Raw genomic sequence first — 20,244 nt, 5'->3', positions numbered from 1 at the left:
TCCTTTGGCGGCACCTCATTTTAGCAGTTGAAAACCAACATGTCTTTTTCTTTACTCATTCAGCGTCTGCCTGTTGTGGCGAAAATCGCTAGGCCCCAAAACACATTGGAGAGTCTTCTGGTCCCACTGAAATAGGGTACGGCTAACACATACTATCTCTATTGGAGCTTGTAAAATACATAATAGTAATACAGAGCTGTATGGAGGCACCATGTGGCAGCCCACTGAATGCCTATGAATCCATATTACGTAGAAGTCCTGAACATGGTTAGTTTAATAAAATTTAAAGGAGACCCAGTCTCCTATTAGAATGGAGCAAGGCTTTCATTTTTACAAGTGGTCATCCCACAATGTCTGATCACTGGCGGTTCAGAAAAAAAGAACTTGCAGGTGCGGTCAGTAATGGGGTTGTTGTGGGAAGTCATGCCTTCGGGTCCCAAAAATCCTACGCATTGCTGAACAGTCTGTGTCTCTATTAGTTATATGTCCCACCCTCCTCGACTCCTAAGCTCACCTGGCTTCATTCTGTGTGTGTGTGCACGTGAAGCCTTTTGTCTTGTGCTGCTGTCTCTTCCCTTCCACTGTAAGTCATTTGGTGAAGCACTGAAGTGGTACACTACATACTTAGTATGTCATGTAAGCATTGCATACAATGGCCAGAAGCGTAGACTTACCTCAGTAGTAGAAGCCTGCCCTGGAGGACCTCACCAGCCACAACAAACCTAGCAATACAAGTACACTACAAATACTTATAGTTTTACACATTCGCCTTAGTGCCCACCAGACCACACCATATACTGACTGTAGTGACCATACTTGACATAGCCCTAACGCTTGCGTAAATGTTAGCGGGAGTGGGCAGGATTGAACACGCATGTTACAGGAGCAGGTGGGATTGGACACACGTTGTGGGAGCTGGCAGGAGTGGAACACTCACTTTGCAGGAGTGGACGGTAGAAATTCATCAGTAGTGGGTGGGCGCTGGATTACGAACAGTCCTACGCAGGACTCTACCTGGCACCTCCACCAATCATGCCTTAATAGAATGTTGGTCTAGCAAGTAGATTGCTGCTTCATGCATCTTTATGGAACTGACTGATATTAGCTGAGCATTGTGCATTGCATCTCATGGTTGGGACCCCCAGCAATCAAACACTAATTACCTATCCTGTGTGTAGGTGACAAGTGTTGGCTGTGGGGCCACTACTTTAATGTGATATCTTTTACAAGTATATGTGCTATTTCAGCTATATTCTGTAGTTCTAGCATGCCAGATAGTGTGTAGCTATAAGGGGTACAGAGCTAGTATTAGTCGTGCCCGGGCTCTAGTGTCTAAAGATGCCCATATAAAGACACCAGTATTATAAATGGGACATGGTAGGTGGAGGCTCTAACAGGTTTTATGTTGAGGTCCTGAATTCTACTGTCCTTTGCATGGAAGTTTTTGATTTCATTTTGTTAGGTATTTGTTGTGGCTTTAGCTGGATATTATGTAGCTCAGTAGGAATCAGTTATTTGTTTATAGACTTTGCAGCGACTTCATTTATCCTTGGCGTCTCCTCTCGGCAGTGGCACATGTGGACTCGGAGGTATAATGATCAGGTGTACTTGGGGTAGCAGCTCATTAACTATGTGTTAATTATCTGTGATTACTAAATGCTAAGGCGCTTTCATTACTTCCTCCATTGTCAGACGAGCTTGATATAATTAAGTCATCCTGGTTTCCAACGCCTTCACCTATAACCCTTTCTTTTCTGCTGCACCCAAAGCACAAGTCTGCGCTCCCTCCGCAGGGAGATCTCTTTAGAATTGATAAACAAGGCAGCATCTCATTTGCAAACATTCCAGTATTGGCTATTGATGACTTTAACCTTCACAACCAAAAGTTATACCTTATTAATGGCAACAGAGAAACAAAACTAAATCAATTAATATAAAAAAAAAATTCCCCTAGAATCTCATTATCTTTGTCTGTTTTCTTTTTCTGAAGAAATTTCTTAAAGGAGAAGGAATATAAGGATACAGTTTGTGTGTCTTATACAGTACGATATTATTAGCATTCTCGGGTAGAGCAACCACAGGGAATTTGTTTTCACTATGACTGCTCTGCCTTATTTCCTTTGTCCTAGTAGGGAAGTTATTTCTATTTTACATGAGTTTTTCAGTATATAATAATAATAAATAGCCTATCCAAAGTTTTATCAGTGGTGCTACACCCCTGAAAAAAATGGAGGCCCCTCCTTTCTGTTGACAAATAGAGAGCCTGCATTTGTCGATCATGTGCAGATGGTCTATCTTAGAAGTTTTTTTTTTTCTAGAAAACACATTTTAACCAATGCAACTGCTGTGCAAGGGAAAGAAACGGGAGACGGCAGTACACCAGAACTGTTAACTTTTATTCTTACAGATGATGGCGTATCCTGGAGTGCAGTGAAACCCCTATAGAATGGTTACTTAATTTTTTACCAATTATTTTAAACCCAATATGCCCACATGCTAACACACAATCATCAAATGCCCGAACTTTTGGAAAATGTGGGAGACCTAAGGGAGACCCAAAAATTTATTTTACACCGAAAAGTTCCATATTAAAACAAATATCAATTTTTTTATGTTGATATCATTTTATAGACATGGGATAAAAGAGTTTAAGCATATCCAAGGCCAAGAGAGCAAGCTATAATGGGGTAGTAAAAATATACATACCACCTTAACCTTATAATAAAATATGGACTAGTGCCTACACAAACCAGCCAAGGGTAGCCCTAAATGTTTACATCACAGTAAGTAAGGTTAATAAAAAAATAAAAAAATGTAAGGAGAATACCTTAGCTGTAATATCTCACCTATGTCTTGCAACGAGTAGTAAAGTAGTCAAGTAAACTACAAAGCCAAAGATAACCAGCAATGCTTACCCATGTACCGGAGGACCACACGCCACAACCCCCTAGCACCCCAATGTGCATTTTGCGATTATTTGCTTCCTCAGGGGATGTACTCAAAACTTAATATTCTATAGCAATAATTTTTATATTAGATATCTGCCACAGATTAAAAGTAGTGGTCTTTTAGAAAGTTTATATTGTGTATTCTGAAAGTGATATATATGCTCTTACCTTACAAGTAAAAGTTTACCAACGATAAAGGGGCAGATTTAATAAAGACTGGCATTTTACACTCTGATCCATAGCTAATCTGCAGTGAAGTACTTTGACGCAATTTGATTTGATGCTTAATAAATTAGTCCCATCTTGTGATTGTCCGTGCACCTTTTTTTTTTTTTTTTTTTACTGAACATTAGCAAGATTGCATAGGTTTTCGCTTTAATTTACACCTGTTTAACCTCTTAAGGACCCAGGGCGTACCTGTACGTCTTGAGTCCGCTCCCGTTCTATAACGCGGGGCCACGGGTCGGGCCCGGCCTCTAACAACGTCCGGGACCTGTGACTAATAGCGCACGGCACTGATCGGCACCATTCAAAGTTGATCGCTTCGTCTAAAGTGAAAGTAAACTACCCCCGGCTAGCTCAGCGGGCTGTTCGGGATCGCCGCAGGGAAATTGCGTACGACATAAGTAGGGTATCATTTTAATCGTAAGGACCTACAGAATAAAGAGTGTGTCATTTGTACCGAAAAATTTACTGTGTAGAAACGGAAGCCCCCAAAATTTACAAAATTGCTTTTTTTTTTTCAATTTTGTCTCACAATGATTTTTTTTTTCCCGTTTCTCCGTAGATTTTTGGGGAAAATGACTGACATTACAAAGTAGAATTGGTGCAAAAAAATAAGCCGTCATATGAATTTTTAGGTGCAAAATTGAAAGAGTTATGATTTTTTAAAGGTAAGGAGGAAAAAACTAAAATGCAAAATGGGAAAAACCCAGGGTCCTTAAAGGACAACTGCTGTGGTAAACCTTTATATATGCCCGGGCCTAAAAAACAAACAAAATAAACTCATACATACCTTCCTACGAGCCCCCGTTGGTCCGGCATAGGCCTCACGGTCCGGCAGTGCTGGCGTCATTTCACCTCCTGGGGACGGGGATGCCACAGAGCCGTCGGCGTATCACCTGCCGTAGCGATGTCCCGCCCCGGTCGGTGATAGGCTGAGCCCACTGTCATGTAAGAAGCCGGCCAGAGCTCCTTACATGACAGTGGGCTCAGCCTATCACAGGCCGGGCGGGACATCGCTACGGCCGGTGATACGCCGACGGCTCTGCGGCATCCCCGTCCCCAGGAAGTGGAATGACGCCAGCACTGCCGGATCGTGAGGCCTGTGCCGGACCAATGGGGGCTCGTAGGAAGGTATGTATGAGTTTATTTTGTTTATTTTTGAGGCACGGGCATATATAAATGTTTACCACTGCAGTTGTCCTTTAAGGGGTTAAAGACACAAGTTATAGTGAATCAGGAGGCTACACTATTTTCATGTACTTTGTTAGGAAATGGTTTAAAAAAAGACACTGACTCTCCTGTCCTTCATTACACAGACAACCCAACAATGTGAATGCAATGCCTCATTTAACCTGTGGTGGTGCTCTAGGGAAATGAAGCAGGTTTTTCCTACAGATTACAGCTGACCACTGCCGGTCCTAGCAGAACAATTTATAAACCGGTTATTGTCAAGGTATCATTCCATTAATTACGAATTGTCCACAGCGGAGAACCTCTTTAAGGGTACCTTTACATGGGCTTCCCACTGTGAGTCTAAGGTGAAATGTCTGCAGCAGAAAATCTGCAGTGGAAAACCTGCTGTGGATGAACCTCGCAGCGTGGAAATAATCCCAACCTTTCTTATAGACTTTCTGACCAATAGAATAATATTTTCACTAACAGGATATAGACTTTATGCTACAGTTATGACCAATATATAACACCAAAAACCTAAAAGAGCTCCACACAGTGGCCTTTGCTGGTTGCCATATGTGCATACAGTGGCCTCACCTTACCCTGAAAGCTGTATATGAAATAACATGAAACAATGGTTGGCTGTTTGATAGCTACACCACTGGTTTGTCTGTGGGTCACATGGTTATTAAAATCTTTTTCGTTCTGATACGTTATTTTTAATGTTGCATAAAAATGGTAATTTCTAGTCCACATTGTAAATGTCCTTTCCTCTACAGCTCTTCAGGTGAGATGTCCTGTGACTACCTACAGCTTCTCCAGTCTATCCAGAGTGTAGTCCACCAGGGAGGCTTTGACGGATCCAACCCCCAGGTATCCATCACCTTTAGTATCTGCCGTAATCATGTAACTAATTGTATTGTGGAAAATCTCAGGGGTGAGCCTGGAGGATCTTGGAAAAGGAACAGTGAACAAGCTGTTACTAAGCACTGCTAATGTAAACAGGGAGATGACGGCCGGGTGGTTGATATGTTAATGTGTAACTTGTTCTCAATGGACATGACAAGACAGTGTGAACACACTCCACCATACTTCTCAAATACATTTATCCTTAGTCCTCTTATTAGCTGTACAAACTGGCCCTGGAGTGTATTTATTTATTTATTTTTTTCCCAACAGATATTTTTCCACGGTATTTACTAATGTTTTCCTACATTTTGCATTTTTCCCTACATTTTGCTTTTTTTTTTTTTTACACATGCTCTGATCTGTCGGGTTTTCTTCAGCTCAAATCCACCACAATTTCTGTGTAAAAGTCTGAATGTCTGGGACACGCCCCTTTTGGCTGACACGCCCTCTTCCCCCCACGGACACGCCCCTTTAAGATTTTCTCAGTAAAATGGAGATTTGGTCAGGGGTTTTATTTTTTTCAGAATATGGCGCACAACATAACTTGTCGGGTTGTCATGGCCAGTGTCTGGAGAGAGTGTGTAACCTGCATTTGGAGCACCATGGAGCAGCTAGGACAATTTGAGGTCTATAAATGCACATGTACATTTTTACTTCTCTCTGTAAAGATGACTATACCAGCAGATCAGGGAATCTAAAAACAGAATAGGATTGCACAAAGTGGCAAATGGTCGTCTATATTCAGCCATTCATCCCATATACATGTAGTTGTAGCCCACCAGCCATTATATAATGACACAATTGTTGCATTGTGACATCTTTTCTAATGATTATCAATGTGATCGTCTTGCGGCATGCCTCATAACACGACCCCAACATGAGTTCTGCTAGAAACCCAAATCCCTTGCATTTTTTTGCTCAAACGTTGCACAATTGACATCCTAGACCTCAATGTAAGACGTATGCACCTGCAAATTGTTTGTCGCCTGTCTGCAAGCTTAGAGCTGGGCGGTATGACCAAAAATGTGTTTCACGGTATTTTTGTAACTTATGGCGGTTCCACGGTATAGAACGGTATTTCTTTCACCCCCCCCCAAATCATGTGACCCGCGAGCGCTGTTCTGCTCCCCCCCAAATCATGTTACCCGCCAGCGCTGTTCTGCTCCCCCCAATAAATTATCAGCCCAGCGGGGTACTACTCACATATGTCACCTGCAAGCACTGTCCTCCTCCTCTTTGTTGCGGGTCACCGGCACTAGAAATCTATACTGTACGCCAGTGGTCTCCAACCTGTGGACCTCTAGCTGTTGCAAAACTAAAACTCCCAGCATGCCCGGACAGCCAACGGCTGTCCGGGCATGCTGGGAGTTGTAGTTTGGCAACAGCTGGAGGTCCGCAGGTTTGAGACCACTGCTGTACGCTGTGTCCCTATGCCCGAGCTTCAAAAGATAAATAAAATGAACTTAAACTCACCTACGTTGGCCGTCAGCCGTCAGCCTATCACTGGCCGCAGCGATGTCCCGCCCCGGCCAGTGATAGGCTGAGCCCACTGTCATGTAAGAAGCTGGCTTCTTACATGACAGTGGGCTCAGCCTATTACCTGCCGGAGCAGGACATCGCTGCGGCCGGTGATAGGGTGACTGCTGTCCGACGTTCCAGTCCCCAGCGTAAGGCCGACGTAGGTAATTCTGTCCGGGCATGCTGGGAGTTGTAGTTTTGCAACACCTGGAGGTCCGCAAGTTGGAGACCACTGGCGTACAGTATAGAGTTCCAGTGCCAGCGGCCCCCGACAAAGAGGAGGAGGGCAGTGCTTGCGGTTGACATGTGAGTAGTACCCTGCTGGGCTGATAATTAATTGGGGGGGGAGCAGAATAGCGCTGGCGGGTCACATATGATTAGTTCCCCGATGTGGGGACAGCGCAACGCTGGGCTGATAATTCATTCATTCCCGAGGGGGAGGGGCCAAACCAGTATTGCGGTATGGGGAAAAATTAATATCGTGCAGCACAAAAATTTCTGTATTCGGTATGAACTGATATACCGCCCAGCCCTATGCAAGCTCTCTGTTTATTTATTTATTTATTTTTTATCTTAAAGGGGTATTCCGGCTTTATGCATCTTATCCCCTATCCAAGGGATAGGGATAAGATGTATGATCGAAGGGCTCCCGCTGCTGGGGACCTCCGCGATCTCAGTGCAGCCACGTTCCCTTCTCGGAGGCAGCGCCGGGGGCTGCACCAAGATCGCAGGGGTCCCAGCGGCAGGACCCCTGCAATTATACATCTTATCCCCTATCCATTGGTGTGTAACAGCAAGTCACAGACCAATTTCACTAATTTTTTAGTTGTCACATGACCAAAGTTGCAGTTAAGCCCTAAACTAATTATTTGTCAACTTTGTGCATTCACAAGGTCCTTGGAATTCCAATAGTAAAAATCAGTGTGTGAATGGACTTTTAGCCTTTTAGTGTGTAAAAGTGGGAGTGTAATCTTGAATGTATTTTTGGCCTTCTTTAGCTATGAATATTGGTGTACTGCAGTCAAAAATGTTTCTTTAAAGCCTAGAAATTTTTCTTAAAGGGGTTTTCTAGCTGAAACTATTGATGGCCTATCCACAGAATAGTTGATTGCTGGGGTGCCAACACCCGACTTCTCTACTGATCAGTTGTTCGACACCCACACTACACAGAGAATGGGGCCAGAAGCATTTGGCCCTGTACTCAGGGAAATAGCACCACTGTGTTACAATAGATTCAACTTTTATTCACTTTTATAGGAGCGGAGGCTGCAGTAACACCCCCCTGGCCCCCCCACTCCCGATCAACTATTGACGGACTATCCTGTCGGTAGGCCATCAGCAGTATTTATCTGAAAAGCCCATTCCAAATAAAAATCTACATGTAATAGGATGATTTATTCCAGTGACTGATGTACTGCCAACTTGGGCCTCGTGAACTCAGTGCATGAAGACGCAATGACTTCTGTTTGGGTCTAAAGAATAAACCTGTGGGTAAAGTCCACATCTTTATACTGCATGTAGTGCCATATGAAAATCAAATTAAATTATTATTTTTGAGTGCAATCAATTCCAGACATATGAAAAAGTTAATTAGGACAAAATATATTGCAAAAACAAGTACAATACTGGTAAATTAAACAAGTGACAGACTGGGGAAAGAGGACCTTGTCTAAGTACTCCACTATCTACAAGGAAAGAAGAAAGGAGACCATAGGTAAGGGTAGAAACAGATCAAATAGCATTGTAGTGTTGGCAGGGCGTTTCCCGGTTGCTTTTGAAGGTTTCATACATAGATGAGAATCTGACATTGGGGTAGTAAGTCGAGTATAGGGGAACCATATGAGAAATCATGAGATGGCTGTATTAGGAGCAGACAGTAGACAAACAAGAAATTATGTTTTGTTGGGATTGGAGATTACATGGGGAGGTATCAGGAGATCAGGGAGTTTAGAGGGGACAGGTTGTGGAGGGCCTTGTATGTCAGTGTTAATAATTTTCACTGAATTCTCTGAGTAATGGTCAGCTAGTGAAGGGATTATAGTAAAAAGTACAGAAAAGAAAGACTTTTTGGGAGCGATCCAGGTAATCTTCACCAATCCAGCACTTTTAGCTCAGACAATGAGAAAGAACACTTACGCTTGGTGAGTTTTTTTTATTTTTATTTTTTTACACTCACATGCTTAAAATGCCTATATTGCAGTATCCCAATATCTCGTGTCGATCCTTATCTGCTGAAATCCATTTCGGTCAGTTATGAACCACTCCGAATGCGGAAATAAAAACGAAAAAATAAAGAAATTGGAGAGCGAACAGGATCGATATTAAAGTGCATACAGTGACATTTCTTCACACTTCACCGTGAGGGGTTTTCCATCCTAAACCCCCCTCAATCCTGCGAACCTTCAATCAAACACCCTGGACACGGTACAACGGATAACATTCCGCCCTCTATTCCAGTTATGAATTACTAGTAATACTAGTGAAGGGATTGGCAGAGGTAAGAGACACAGGAGAAGCAAGGGGGAGATGCATTAACAGGCAGCTGAGTTAAAGGGATACTCCACTGCCCCAGCATTTTCTTCCCGGTGCGGGGGTCGTGACGTCAAGCCACCTCAATGCAAGTCTATGGGAGGGGGAGTGGCGGCCATACACTTGCATTGAGGGGGTGTGGTCATCACGACCCCCGCCACCCGCACCCAGCATTCTAAACAAATGCCGGATGCTGCACAGAGATCGTGAGGGTCCCAGCTGCGGGACCCCTACAATTAGACATCTTATCCCCTATCCTTTGGATATGGGATAAGATGTCTAGGGGCGGAGTGCCCCTTTAAGGGTGAATTGGAGGTGCAATAGTTTTATCAGGTCCTACTGACTACCACTTTTTTTGAGTCCAGCAGAGAAACAAAATACCTTAGAATATAGACTACTTTTGGGTGATTAAAATCAATGGGCCTGCTGGGATCACATAGTGCTGTACATCAAGATCCCATGCGACAGGAGGCTGAAAATGTGATGTGAATGGTGCCTTATATGGGTGGCCGCAGAGAAAGATGTTGTGAAAGTCTATGCAAAAGATGATTAGAGCTGATAGAACACTCATTTCTTTAGGATCCATACTACACATTGTTCTGTACCGTGCAGTGTCACTCAGAAAGCTCCATAAATATTGAGGCTGTTTTAATTTTTCCTTTTAAAAGTTTTATCTCACAATCAAAATGTGTCCCCTTTTATAGGAAAGCAGTCAGACCCCTACTAATCATGGGAATTAAGGGGAAAAGTCCCCTGAAACTAATGAACTGCACTGCATTCCTGTGACTGGTGGGGGGTCCCCTAGTTATCCCCTATTAATTGTAAATAACCCCCTCTAAATATAATCATATAAATATATATACATACGCACGCACGCACACACACACACACATGGCCGTAAATGTTGGCACCCCTGAAATTTTTCTAGAAAATGAAGTATTTCTCACAGAAAAGGATTGCAGTAACACATGTTTTGCTATACACATGTTTATTCCCTTTGTGTGTATTGGAATTAAACCAAAAAAGGGAAGTAAAAAGCAAATTGGACATAATGTCACACCAAACTCCAAAAATGGGCTGTCCTGCAGGCTCAGGGGGCATCAGTGTCATCACGAACTATCCGACGACATTTAAATGAAATGAAACGCTATGGCAGGAGACCCAGGAGGACCCCACTGCTGACACAGAGACATAAAAAAGGAAGACTACATTTTGCCAAAATGAATTTGAGTAATCCAAAATCCTGCTGGGAAAATGTCTTGTGCACAGATGAGACCAAGATAGAGCTTTTTGGTAAAGCACATCATTCTACTGTTTACCGAAAACAGAATGAGGCCTACAAAGAAAAGAACACAGTACCTACAGTGAAATATGGTGGAGGTTCAATGATGATTTGGGGTTGTTTTGCTGCCTCTGGCACTGGGTGTCTTGAATGTGTGCAAGGAATCATGAAATCTGAGGATTACCAACGGATTTTGGGTCGCACTGTACAGCCCAGTTTCAGAAAGCTGGATTTGTGTCCGAGATCTTGGGTCTTCCAGCAGGACAATGACCCCAAACATACATCTAAAAGTACCCGGAAATGGATGGCAACAAAGCACTGGAGAGTTCTGAAGTGGCCAACAATGAGTCCAGATCTAAATCTCATTGAACACATGTGGAGAGATCTTAAAATTGTTGTTGGGAAAAGGCGCCTTCCAATAAGAGACCTGGAGCAGTTTACAAAGGAAGAGTGGTCCAACATTCCAGCTGAGAATTCCAATACACACAAAGGGAATAAACACGTTTATAGCAAAACATGTGTTACTGCAATCCTTTTCTGTGAGAAATACTTCATTTTCTAGAAAAATTTCAGGGGTGCCAACATTTACGGCCATGACTGTATATGTGTGTGTGTGTGTGTGTGTGTATATATATATATATATATATATATATATATATATATATAATGTCTTTTATTTTTCTATTTTTATGCATGTTTCCCCAGAAATCATTATAGTTATACCTTTTGTATTATGTAGCTATCTATGTTAGTTGTATTCTGCTTCAAGCTTTTACATGTCTTTATAGCTCTACATCTTGTAGTTCCCCAACAGTTTTAGTTGCCTGCGGGATGATGATCGTAGGGTAATGACTGGAGTGAGTTGTATTGAGCCTCAGTAATTTACCTAGCCGTGCATTTTGTCTCTTTCTTGGGCGGTTTTACAGTTTTCCTCCTTGTCCTTATTTAGCTTTTCCTTTTTTGTTTTCCTCTTGTGGTTGTTTTTTTTCTCTTCCGTTCCTTTTTCTCGAGCAGTGTGGAATATCTGTGCTCATTTAGCTTGCTGCTCAGATTTCAGTCTGCAGAGACTCGTGGGCAATGCATGCTTTGCCTTTGGTGGCAGTGCCCCTCCGGAGAAGTAAATTGGTCCCTGACAGGAACCTCTCCCCACTTACTGCGGTAACTATGGTAACAGGCATGTCATAACACTTCCCACGATATATTGTGCAGAATTTTGCTTTTCTGTAGAATGACGGGTCATCTTAAAACCAGGACCTGTTACTGGATGTTTAGTGTAAGGACAAAAACATGACGAGAGCTGCACCTATCATTAAATGAAATGCTTCACCTCTTTGCTGCTTGTTCTCATCTGTCACTCTTGTATGTGATTTATATATTGTATTTATTCTTGTGTCTGTGGAGTTACCATTCACAGTCATTGAATGTGCAGAACAGAGCTACTTGTTCAGAAGTTTACATGATGAGTAGTGCAAATAGTCAGCATCGACTGGTATTTATGTTCCATAATTGATGCAGTTCTTTATTGTCTCGAAATTTGGAACCAAAATGCCTTGCAACAGTGCATAACATTTAAAGGGGTATTCCAGGAAATAAAAATGTTTTATATATATCAACGGCTCCAGAAAAATAAACAGATTTGTACATTACTTCTATTAAAAAATCTTAATCCTTCCAATAATTATCAGCTGCTGAAATTGTGTTGTTCTTTTCTGTCTGGCAAAAGTGCTCTCTGCTGGCATCTCTGCTTGTCTCGAGAACTAAGTAAACAGAGTCTCTGTGTGGACTATGTCAACTAGAGATGAGCGAACTTACAGTAAATTCGATTTGTTACAAACTTCTCGGCTCGGCAGTTGATAACTTATCCTGCGTAAATTAGTTCAGCCTTCAGGTGCTCCGGTGGGCTGGAAAAGGTGGATACATTCCTAGGAAAGAGTCTCCTGGGACTGTATCCACCTTTTCCAGCCCACTGGAGCACCTGAAAGCTGAACTAATTTATGCAGGAAAAGTAATCAACTGCCGAGCCAAGAAGTTCATGACGAATCGAATTTACTGTAAGTTCGCTCATCTCTAATGTCAACGCCCAAGTGTGGATATTCACCACGTCCTCAGTGCAATCATATATAGACAATCATGGGCTGTATATCTTTTCAAACAAATTCCATCACTCACATTTAGATGGTTCGCATTTTTTCTTGTTTATTCAAATCTTTCAGCAGTTATAGCGGCTTCATTCGATAGGATGTCGGCACACATCCAGTCTAGCAGAGGTCTTGCAAACACTAGCTGGGAGCCATCAGGGTCATGACGCGATGTTTCGGGGGACCATGATGCATGAGTAAGGGGGAGGTCCCCTGAAACGTCGCGTCATGACCCTGATGGCTCCCAGCTAGTGTTTGCAAGACCTCTGCTAGACTGGATGTGTGCCGACATCCTATCGAATGAAGCCGCTATAACTGCTGAAAGATTTGAATAAACAAGAAAAAATGCGAACCATCTAAATGTGAGTGATGGAATTTGTTTGAAAAGATATACAGCCCATGATTGTCTATATATGTCTCGGGAACTGCACAGAGTAGAAGAGGTTTGCTATGGGGATTTGCTTCTACTCTGGACAGTTCCCGAGACAGGTGTCATCAGAGAGCACTTAGACGGAAAAGAACAACTCAACTTCAGCAGCTCATAAGTACTGAAAGGATTAAGCTTTTTTTTTTTTTTTTTTTCTAATAGAAGTAATTTACATATCTAAGTAGGAAAATATTCAGCTCACTCGGCCACCGCACGGCAATATAATCCTCCAAGGATATGAAGAAAGCAAGTAGATGCCAGCGATTAAGAAACTTCACCTTTATTAGAACCACGTAAAATCATCGACATGGAGAGACTTCAATAAGACAAACTTTTAAAATTCCAGGAATCAGCGCCAAGCATGACGTGTTTCAGGTCATGTGACCTTTCATCAGATGCACGGTGCTTCCCACCATGCATCTGATGAAAGGTCACATGACCTGAAACGCGTCATGCTTGGCGCTAATTTCTGGAATTTTAAATGTTTGTCTTATTGAAGTCTCTCCATGTCGATGATTTTACGTGGTTCTAATAAAGGTGAAGTTTCTTAATCGCTGGCATCTACCTGCTTTCTTCATAATTTACATATCTGTTTAAATTTCTGGAGCCAGTTGAGATATAGATACCGGACTCAGGTAATTATGCCACCGGGGATGGGGGAAGGCAACGGGGCAGCGGCGCCGGCAATGGGTGCCGCTGCCCCTTCTCTCCCCCTGGCTGTCGGCGCCGCTTCTCTCCCCCTGGCTATCGGCGCCGACACCGATAGTCAGGGGGACAGAACGGGCAGCGGCGCCGATAACCAGGGGGTGAAAAGGACCTACAGCAGCGCTCTAGACCCCAGGAAAGGCAGGGGGAGAGAAGCGGGCAGTGACGGCCTCTCTCCCCCTGCCTTTCCTGGGGGTATATCGGGGTATACACGCGCACACATGCACCCTCATTTTTTCATGGATATTTGGGTAAAAAACTTTTTTTACCCAAATATCCTTGGTAAAATGAGGGTGCGTGTTATAGGCCGGTGCGTGGTATACCCCGATAAATACGGTATATATATATATATATATATATATATATATATATATATATATATATAAATTCCTGGATAGGCCCTTTAACTGCAAGTTGACACATCAGAACCCCCCCCTGCCCCAAAAGAACCAAGCATTGTTGACATATTAAAAATGTTCTCAAGTCAGTGGAAATGACAAGACAATGTAAATGCTCTCTAGAGCAGTGTTTGCCAACCAGGTTGCCTCCAGCTGTTGCAAAACTACAACTCCCAGCATGCCCGGACAGCCTTTGGCTGTCCGGGCATGCTGGGAGTTGTAGTTTTGCAACAGCTGGAGGCACCCTGGTTGGGAAACACTGCTCTAGACTATAGGTAGAGTTGTCCTCCAGCAGGTAGAACTGCCTCACCAGGTATAATTGTCTCATAATAAATAGAGTCCTCCCCCAGTAGATATAAAGTTGCTCTCAGTAGGTAAAAATAAATACTCACCGCCTTATATCAGACTAACATTCTGACCATAGGACAGTGGTAGCAGTGCAGCACTGACTGATTTACGCTCATAGCCAAGAGGCACAGCGGGGATAAGAGGTGCGATGGAAGCACCGTACGTCCCCTGCAATCTGTCACCTGAGGCAGGATGTGGTCTTCAGGGCTCCCCAGTATCCCACACACGTGTCCTGACGCTCCATTAATTCTGTATAGAGGCTGTGGAAACACCCTTTTTTTTTTACTATAAAATGGCCTATCACCCATGATGCCACATGCCAGGTCTTCATGTTTCACCATAGGTCAGTTGACCTGCATCAAGTTTACGCCAGATAATTTTGAGAATACATAGAGCAGCAGCATGCATGCACAACCCGCTACCCCATTGTTATGGAAGCCTGGAGTCCTCGTTCTCAAGATCAGCTAGTTATCCCCTATTTATGGGAAAAGGGGTAAACTTTTTAATTGGAAAAATGCCTTTAAAGGGGTACTCCCGTGGAAAACCTTTTTTTTTTTTTTTTTATAAACTGGTGCCAGAAAGTTAAACAGATTTATAAATCACTTCTATTAAAAAATCTTAATCCTTCCAGTACTTTTTAGGGGCTGTATACTAAAGAGAAATCCAAAAAAGAAATGCATTTCCTCTGATGTCATGACCGCAGTGCTCTCTGCTGACCTCTGCTGTCCATTTTAGGAACCGTCCAGAGCAGCATAGGTTTGCTCTGGGGATTTTTTCCTGCTTTGGACAGTTCCTTAAATGGACAGCAGAGGTCAGCAGAGAGCACTGTGGTCATGACATCAGAGGAAATGCATTTCTTTTTTAGATTTCTCTTTAGTATACAGCCCCTAAAATGTACTGGAAGGATTAAGATTTTTTAATAGAAGTGATTTACAAATCTGTTTAACTTTCTGGCACCAGTTAATTAAAAAAAAAAAGTTTCACATGGGAGTACCCCTTTAATATTCTTTATATGCACATGGTGTCTGTAGCTAGCGTATATCCTGCATTTAGAGCACTGGGAAGCAATGATCTTGGCTTGGAGGCCTAAACTCTACAACTAAATTTATCTTCCTGAACACTGGAACATTAGACTTTCCTAATATTAGAGGACTGATCTTACGATAATAGTGTTCTCTACAACAAAAGCTGATGTCAATGGACTGCAACAGTTTGTTTTACCCAATGGAGCTACATGGGCTAAAAGGTCTAAAATAATTCCTAAGGGTACATTCACACCTACAGGATCTGCTGCATATTTTTGCAGCTGATTTTGCTACCTATTGAAGTTAATGGGTCGCAAAATCAGCAGCACAAAATATGCAGCAGATCCTGTACATGTCAGCGTACTCTAAAGGGGTTTTCACACAAAAAAAATTTAAACAGGTTTTGCTCCTACTCTGGATAGTTCCTGACACAGACAGAGGTGTCAGCAGAGAGCATTGTGGTCAGACAGAAAATAACAACTCCACTTCCTCTGTAGTATACAGCAGCTGATGAGTACTGGAAGTATCAAGATTTTTTAATAGAAGTAATTTAAAAATCTGTATAACTTTCTTGCACCAGTTGATTTGAAAAAAATAAATAAAAAAACTACATATTTTCTACCAGAGTACTCCTGTGGAAAACTTTTTTTTTTTCTTTTTTTAATGAACTGTCCAGAGCAGGAGAAAATGCCCATAGCAAACATAAGCTGCTCTGGACAGTTCCTAAAAATAGACAGCAGAGGTCAGCAGAGAGCAGTGTGGTCATGACATCAGAGGAAATGCATTTCTTTTTTTTTTTTTATTTCTCTTTATTATACAGCCCCTAAAAAGTACTGGAAGGATTAAGATTTTTCAATAGAAGTGATTTTTCTGGCACCAGTTGATTTAAAAAACAAAAAAAAGTTTTCCACAGGAGTACCCCTCTAAGAGTACGTTCACACGTACAGGATCTGCTGCATGTTTTGTGCAGCTGATTTTGTTACCCATTAACTACAACGGCAAAATAAGCTGCAGAAAATATGTAGGAGATTCTGTTTGTGTGAACGTACTCTAAGGGTCTATTCACTGCGCAGGATTTGAAGCTGTGTTCTGTCATTTAGTTTACAATGAAATCTGCAACATAAAATCCTGCAAAACCCATATGTGTAGGACACTGTACGTGTGAATAGATGAAAGGTCATTTACACACAGAGGTGGATATGTAGCAGTAGAGGGTAATAGGGTAGAGGGCAATAGCAGCAGAGGGTATCAAGCCACTGATTATAAGTAGGGGTGTCTTGTGTCTTCTTCTGACTGGAGTGACGGTTGGACACAGGAACCCTTGTTTTGTGATTGGTGATGGTCCAAGTGGTTGTACCTCTACTGATCAGACGCTCCTTTGGATGGGTAATGAATGTACTTTGTTGGGGAATGACCCATGTAACTGGGGCGGGATGTGTGACCCACATTGGATTAGAGATTTGTTACTGTGGAGGTTACACATATGACTAAATGTTCTTCACAACAGCTAGAAGAATCCTTGGTGTCACCTCCTTATTGTAATACCACTTGTAAGACTATGAGCTGAGCTGGTATCCACTGAGGTTGGAGCAGCAATACAAAACACAGCCCATGGACAGACATGCATTGTGTCTAGAAGAAAGCAGCCATGTTTTTGTAAGACAATATACCGTATTTTTCGCCATATGAGACGCTCCAGCATATAAGACACACCCAATTTTAAAGGGTGAAAATTTAGAAAAAAAAAGATTCTGAACCTTCAACCTGCGGACCTCCAGATGTTGTAAAACTACAACTCCCAGCAAGCTCGGACAGCCGTTGGCTAGGAGTTGTAGTTTTGCAACATCTGGAGGTCCGCAGGTTGAAGGCCACTGGTATAGGAGGTAATACTTACGTGTCCCCGCCGCTCCGGACCCCTCACCGCTGCCCTGGATGTCGCCCTCCATCGCCGTCGCCGCGTCCCCGGGGTGTCCCCGTCGCTCCGGAACGTCTCTGCTGCCGGGTATCCTCACTCTCCGTTGCCGACATCACGCCGCTCCTATTGGATGACGGGGCGGCGTGCGCAACGACGTGATGACGACGAAGGAGAGCGCCGGCCATGCAGGGGATCCCGGCACGGAGCAGACACTGAGGAGGCATGTAAGTTCCCTCCCGGTGTCCTGTAAGCTGTTCGGGTCCCAAACATCCCGACTGAGCATCCGGGTTAGTGTCACTTTCGCTTCAGACGCGGCGGTCAGCTTTGATCGCCGCGTCTGAAGGGTTAATACAGGGCATCACCGCGATCGGTGATGCCCTGTATTAGCCCTGGGTCCCGGCCGTTGATGGCCGCAGGGACCGCCACGATAGGATAGGGTTTTAATGTGTATTTGCCGTATAAGCCGCACCAACTCCCCCCTCCCCCCAGTTTTGGGGAAGAAAAAGTGCGTCTTATACGGCGAAAAATATGGTATCTCCTTCTTTTAGATTACCTTAAAAATCATCCTGACTGTGCAACTAGCTTGTGACACAGCTTTCTATTCAGAATGTTGCAGGGATTTCTAGCTTTATTTCTAAATATGCAGAAAAACGGATATCCACAGCACACGTTTTCTCAAAAACAATCCAAGGTTTTCATCCATAAATGAATAAGTGTCAGTAGCAACGTTTCAGCTAGCTCGCTTGAGAATGGCTAGGAGAGCTAGCTGAAACGTTGCTACTGACACTTATTAATTTATCGAATAAAACCTTGGATTGTTTTTGAGAAAACATGCGCTGTGGATATACAGTGGTCCCTCAAGTTACAATGTTAATTGGTTCCAGGACGACCATTGTATGTTGAAACTATTGTATGTTGAGACCAGAACTCTATGGAAACCTGGTAATTGGTTCTGAAGCCACCAAAATGTCATCCAAAAATAGGAAAAAGTGAGGATTAAAGAAAAATAAGTAGATAACTAATACAGATAAAGCAAATCCTTATATATAAAAGTAAGAAAGATCTGCTAGGAGCTGTAATCACTGTCTATGTCATTGTGGCCCAACAAGGGTGCCTCCAGCTCTTGCAAAACTACAACTCCCAGCATGCCCGGACAGCCGAAGGCTGTCCGGGCATGCTGGGAGTTGTAGTTTTGCAACAGCTGGGGGCACCCTGCTTGGGAAACACTGGTCTATGTAGAGGTCAGGAGCTTCTTCAGGGTCCTGTACAGTACACACAGTGTCCTAAAAAAAAGTAACATGGAGTCTCCCTCACCTGGTGTCCAAAGGAGCAGGTAACCCTGGTACAGGTAAAGTGTACAGAACATGTAATACCTCCCTGTACTGTAGGGGGCGCTACCAGACATCAGTCAGTGCATACGCTTCAGTAATACAGGGGTTTTACCAGTAAATTCTGATTGGTTAGATCTTCCAATTGACATGTTTCACAGATCTGGACTGTCGTACTTTGTATGTTGAGTCTGGTTTCAACTTACAATGGTCCAGAAAAGACCATTGTATGTTGAAACTATTGTATGTTGAGGCCATTGTAAGTTGAGGGATCACTGTACGTTTTTCTGCATTTTATATGGACCCCTGACCCAGGCCTGGACTCTGCGTGCACCGCTAACTACTTCATGTTGACGTGCCGCTTCCCTCGTTTTTGATATTTATTTCTAAATATGATAGATTGTTAGTTTATCGGTATGCATTTAATTTTATCTTTTTTATTCTGCTTTTTTATGGCTTTGTGTTTCCTATTGGACTTTTATTTAATATATTATGAGTCCTTGATTCATATTTTGGGGCAGTTACAATAGAATTATGTGAGGACTCTCATCGTATCTAGTACTTTCTAGGAAAACATGGGAATAGCTTCTATTAGTGCAGGGCTTGTGTCACATGATCAACTCTTCTTTTTATAAATACAAGATGATAATATAGGATTATTTATTCCTCTTGGCTGCAGCAGCAGATATACGCACTCATCCTGTGCCCAGTGTGGTCTCTGTTTCTTGACTGCCTGCTCTCAAAATAGTGCCAGACTCACACAGAGCACTCTCCTGGCACCTCGGCTTGTCTGCTCTTCTCTGGCTTCTCCTTCTCTCCCAGGGCATGGTTTTCCATCTGCAGCTTTTTTTTTTTTTTTTTTTGTTAATTTATTTATTTCATTTTTTTTAAACCACAGCAGGGACATGTGAGTCCTTACTTCATGTACAGCTCCACATCTCTGCCTCTTCTCTAAAAGGTCCTTTAATGAGCCTCAGGTGCATGCTGCGACTCCAGAGAGTCCCTCGCTCTGCCATTTCCCTCTCGTGGACTTGAGTTTTGCTTTCTGCTGTTTGCCTTTTTAGATGTATTTCCTTCTTTATCCAGTTTGAAGCTCTTGTACAAAAAGCATCAAGACTTTTACTTTATCAGTCAAATAATTTTTTGTCATCGGTACAACAGATTATTTTGTGTAAAGCCATCAGAAAGAAAAATTCCACAACTTCATGGTCTCAAAAATCTTTGGTGCGGCGGCGCCCATGCTTGATCAATAGTCCATTCAAAAGTGGTGGTGGTGTTGGGGATCCTAGCATTCACTTCTCACCTACCAACAGTGTTAATTCTGGGAAAACCCTTATATACACTGCTCAAAAAAATAAAGGGAACAGTAAGATAAC

The 20,244-nt window shown here is 42.8% G+C and overlaps 1 protein-coding gene across 2 annotated transcripts in view; it reads left to right on the top strand.

Moving 5' to 3' along the window:
* Nucleotides 1-20,244, top strand: part of ELP4 (elongator acetyltransferase complex subunit 4) — a 389,970-nt gene that overhangs the window by 119,100 nt on the left and 250,626 nt on the right. For both annotated transcript variants that reach the window (XM_056526644.1, XM_056526645.1), the window contains exon 6: nucleotides 5,126-5,219. In XM_056526644.1, coding sequence (XP_056382619.1) covers nucleotides 5,126-5,219 — 94 coding nt within the window. The remainder of the gene's footprint in view (nucleotides 1-5,125; nucleotides 5,220-20,244) is intronic.

The sequence above is a fragment of the Hyla sarda genome, chromosome 6 (assembly GCF_029499605.1).
Source record: "Hyla sarda isolate aHylSar1 chromosome 6, aHylSar1.hap1, whole genome shotgun sequence".
In the NCBI taxonomy this organism is placed as follows: domain Eukaryota; kingdom Metazoa; phylum Chordata; class Amphibia; order Anura; family Hylidae; genus Hyla; species Hyla sarda.
Note: the sequence above shows the minus strand (reverse complement) of the source record. Positions and strands in the feature narration are given on the sequence as shown.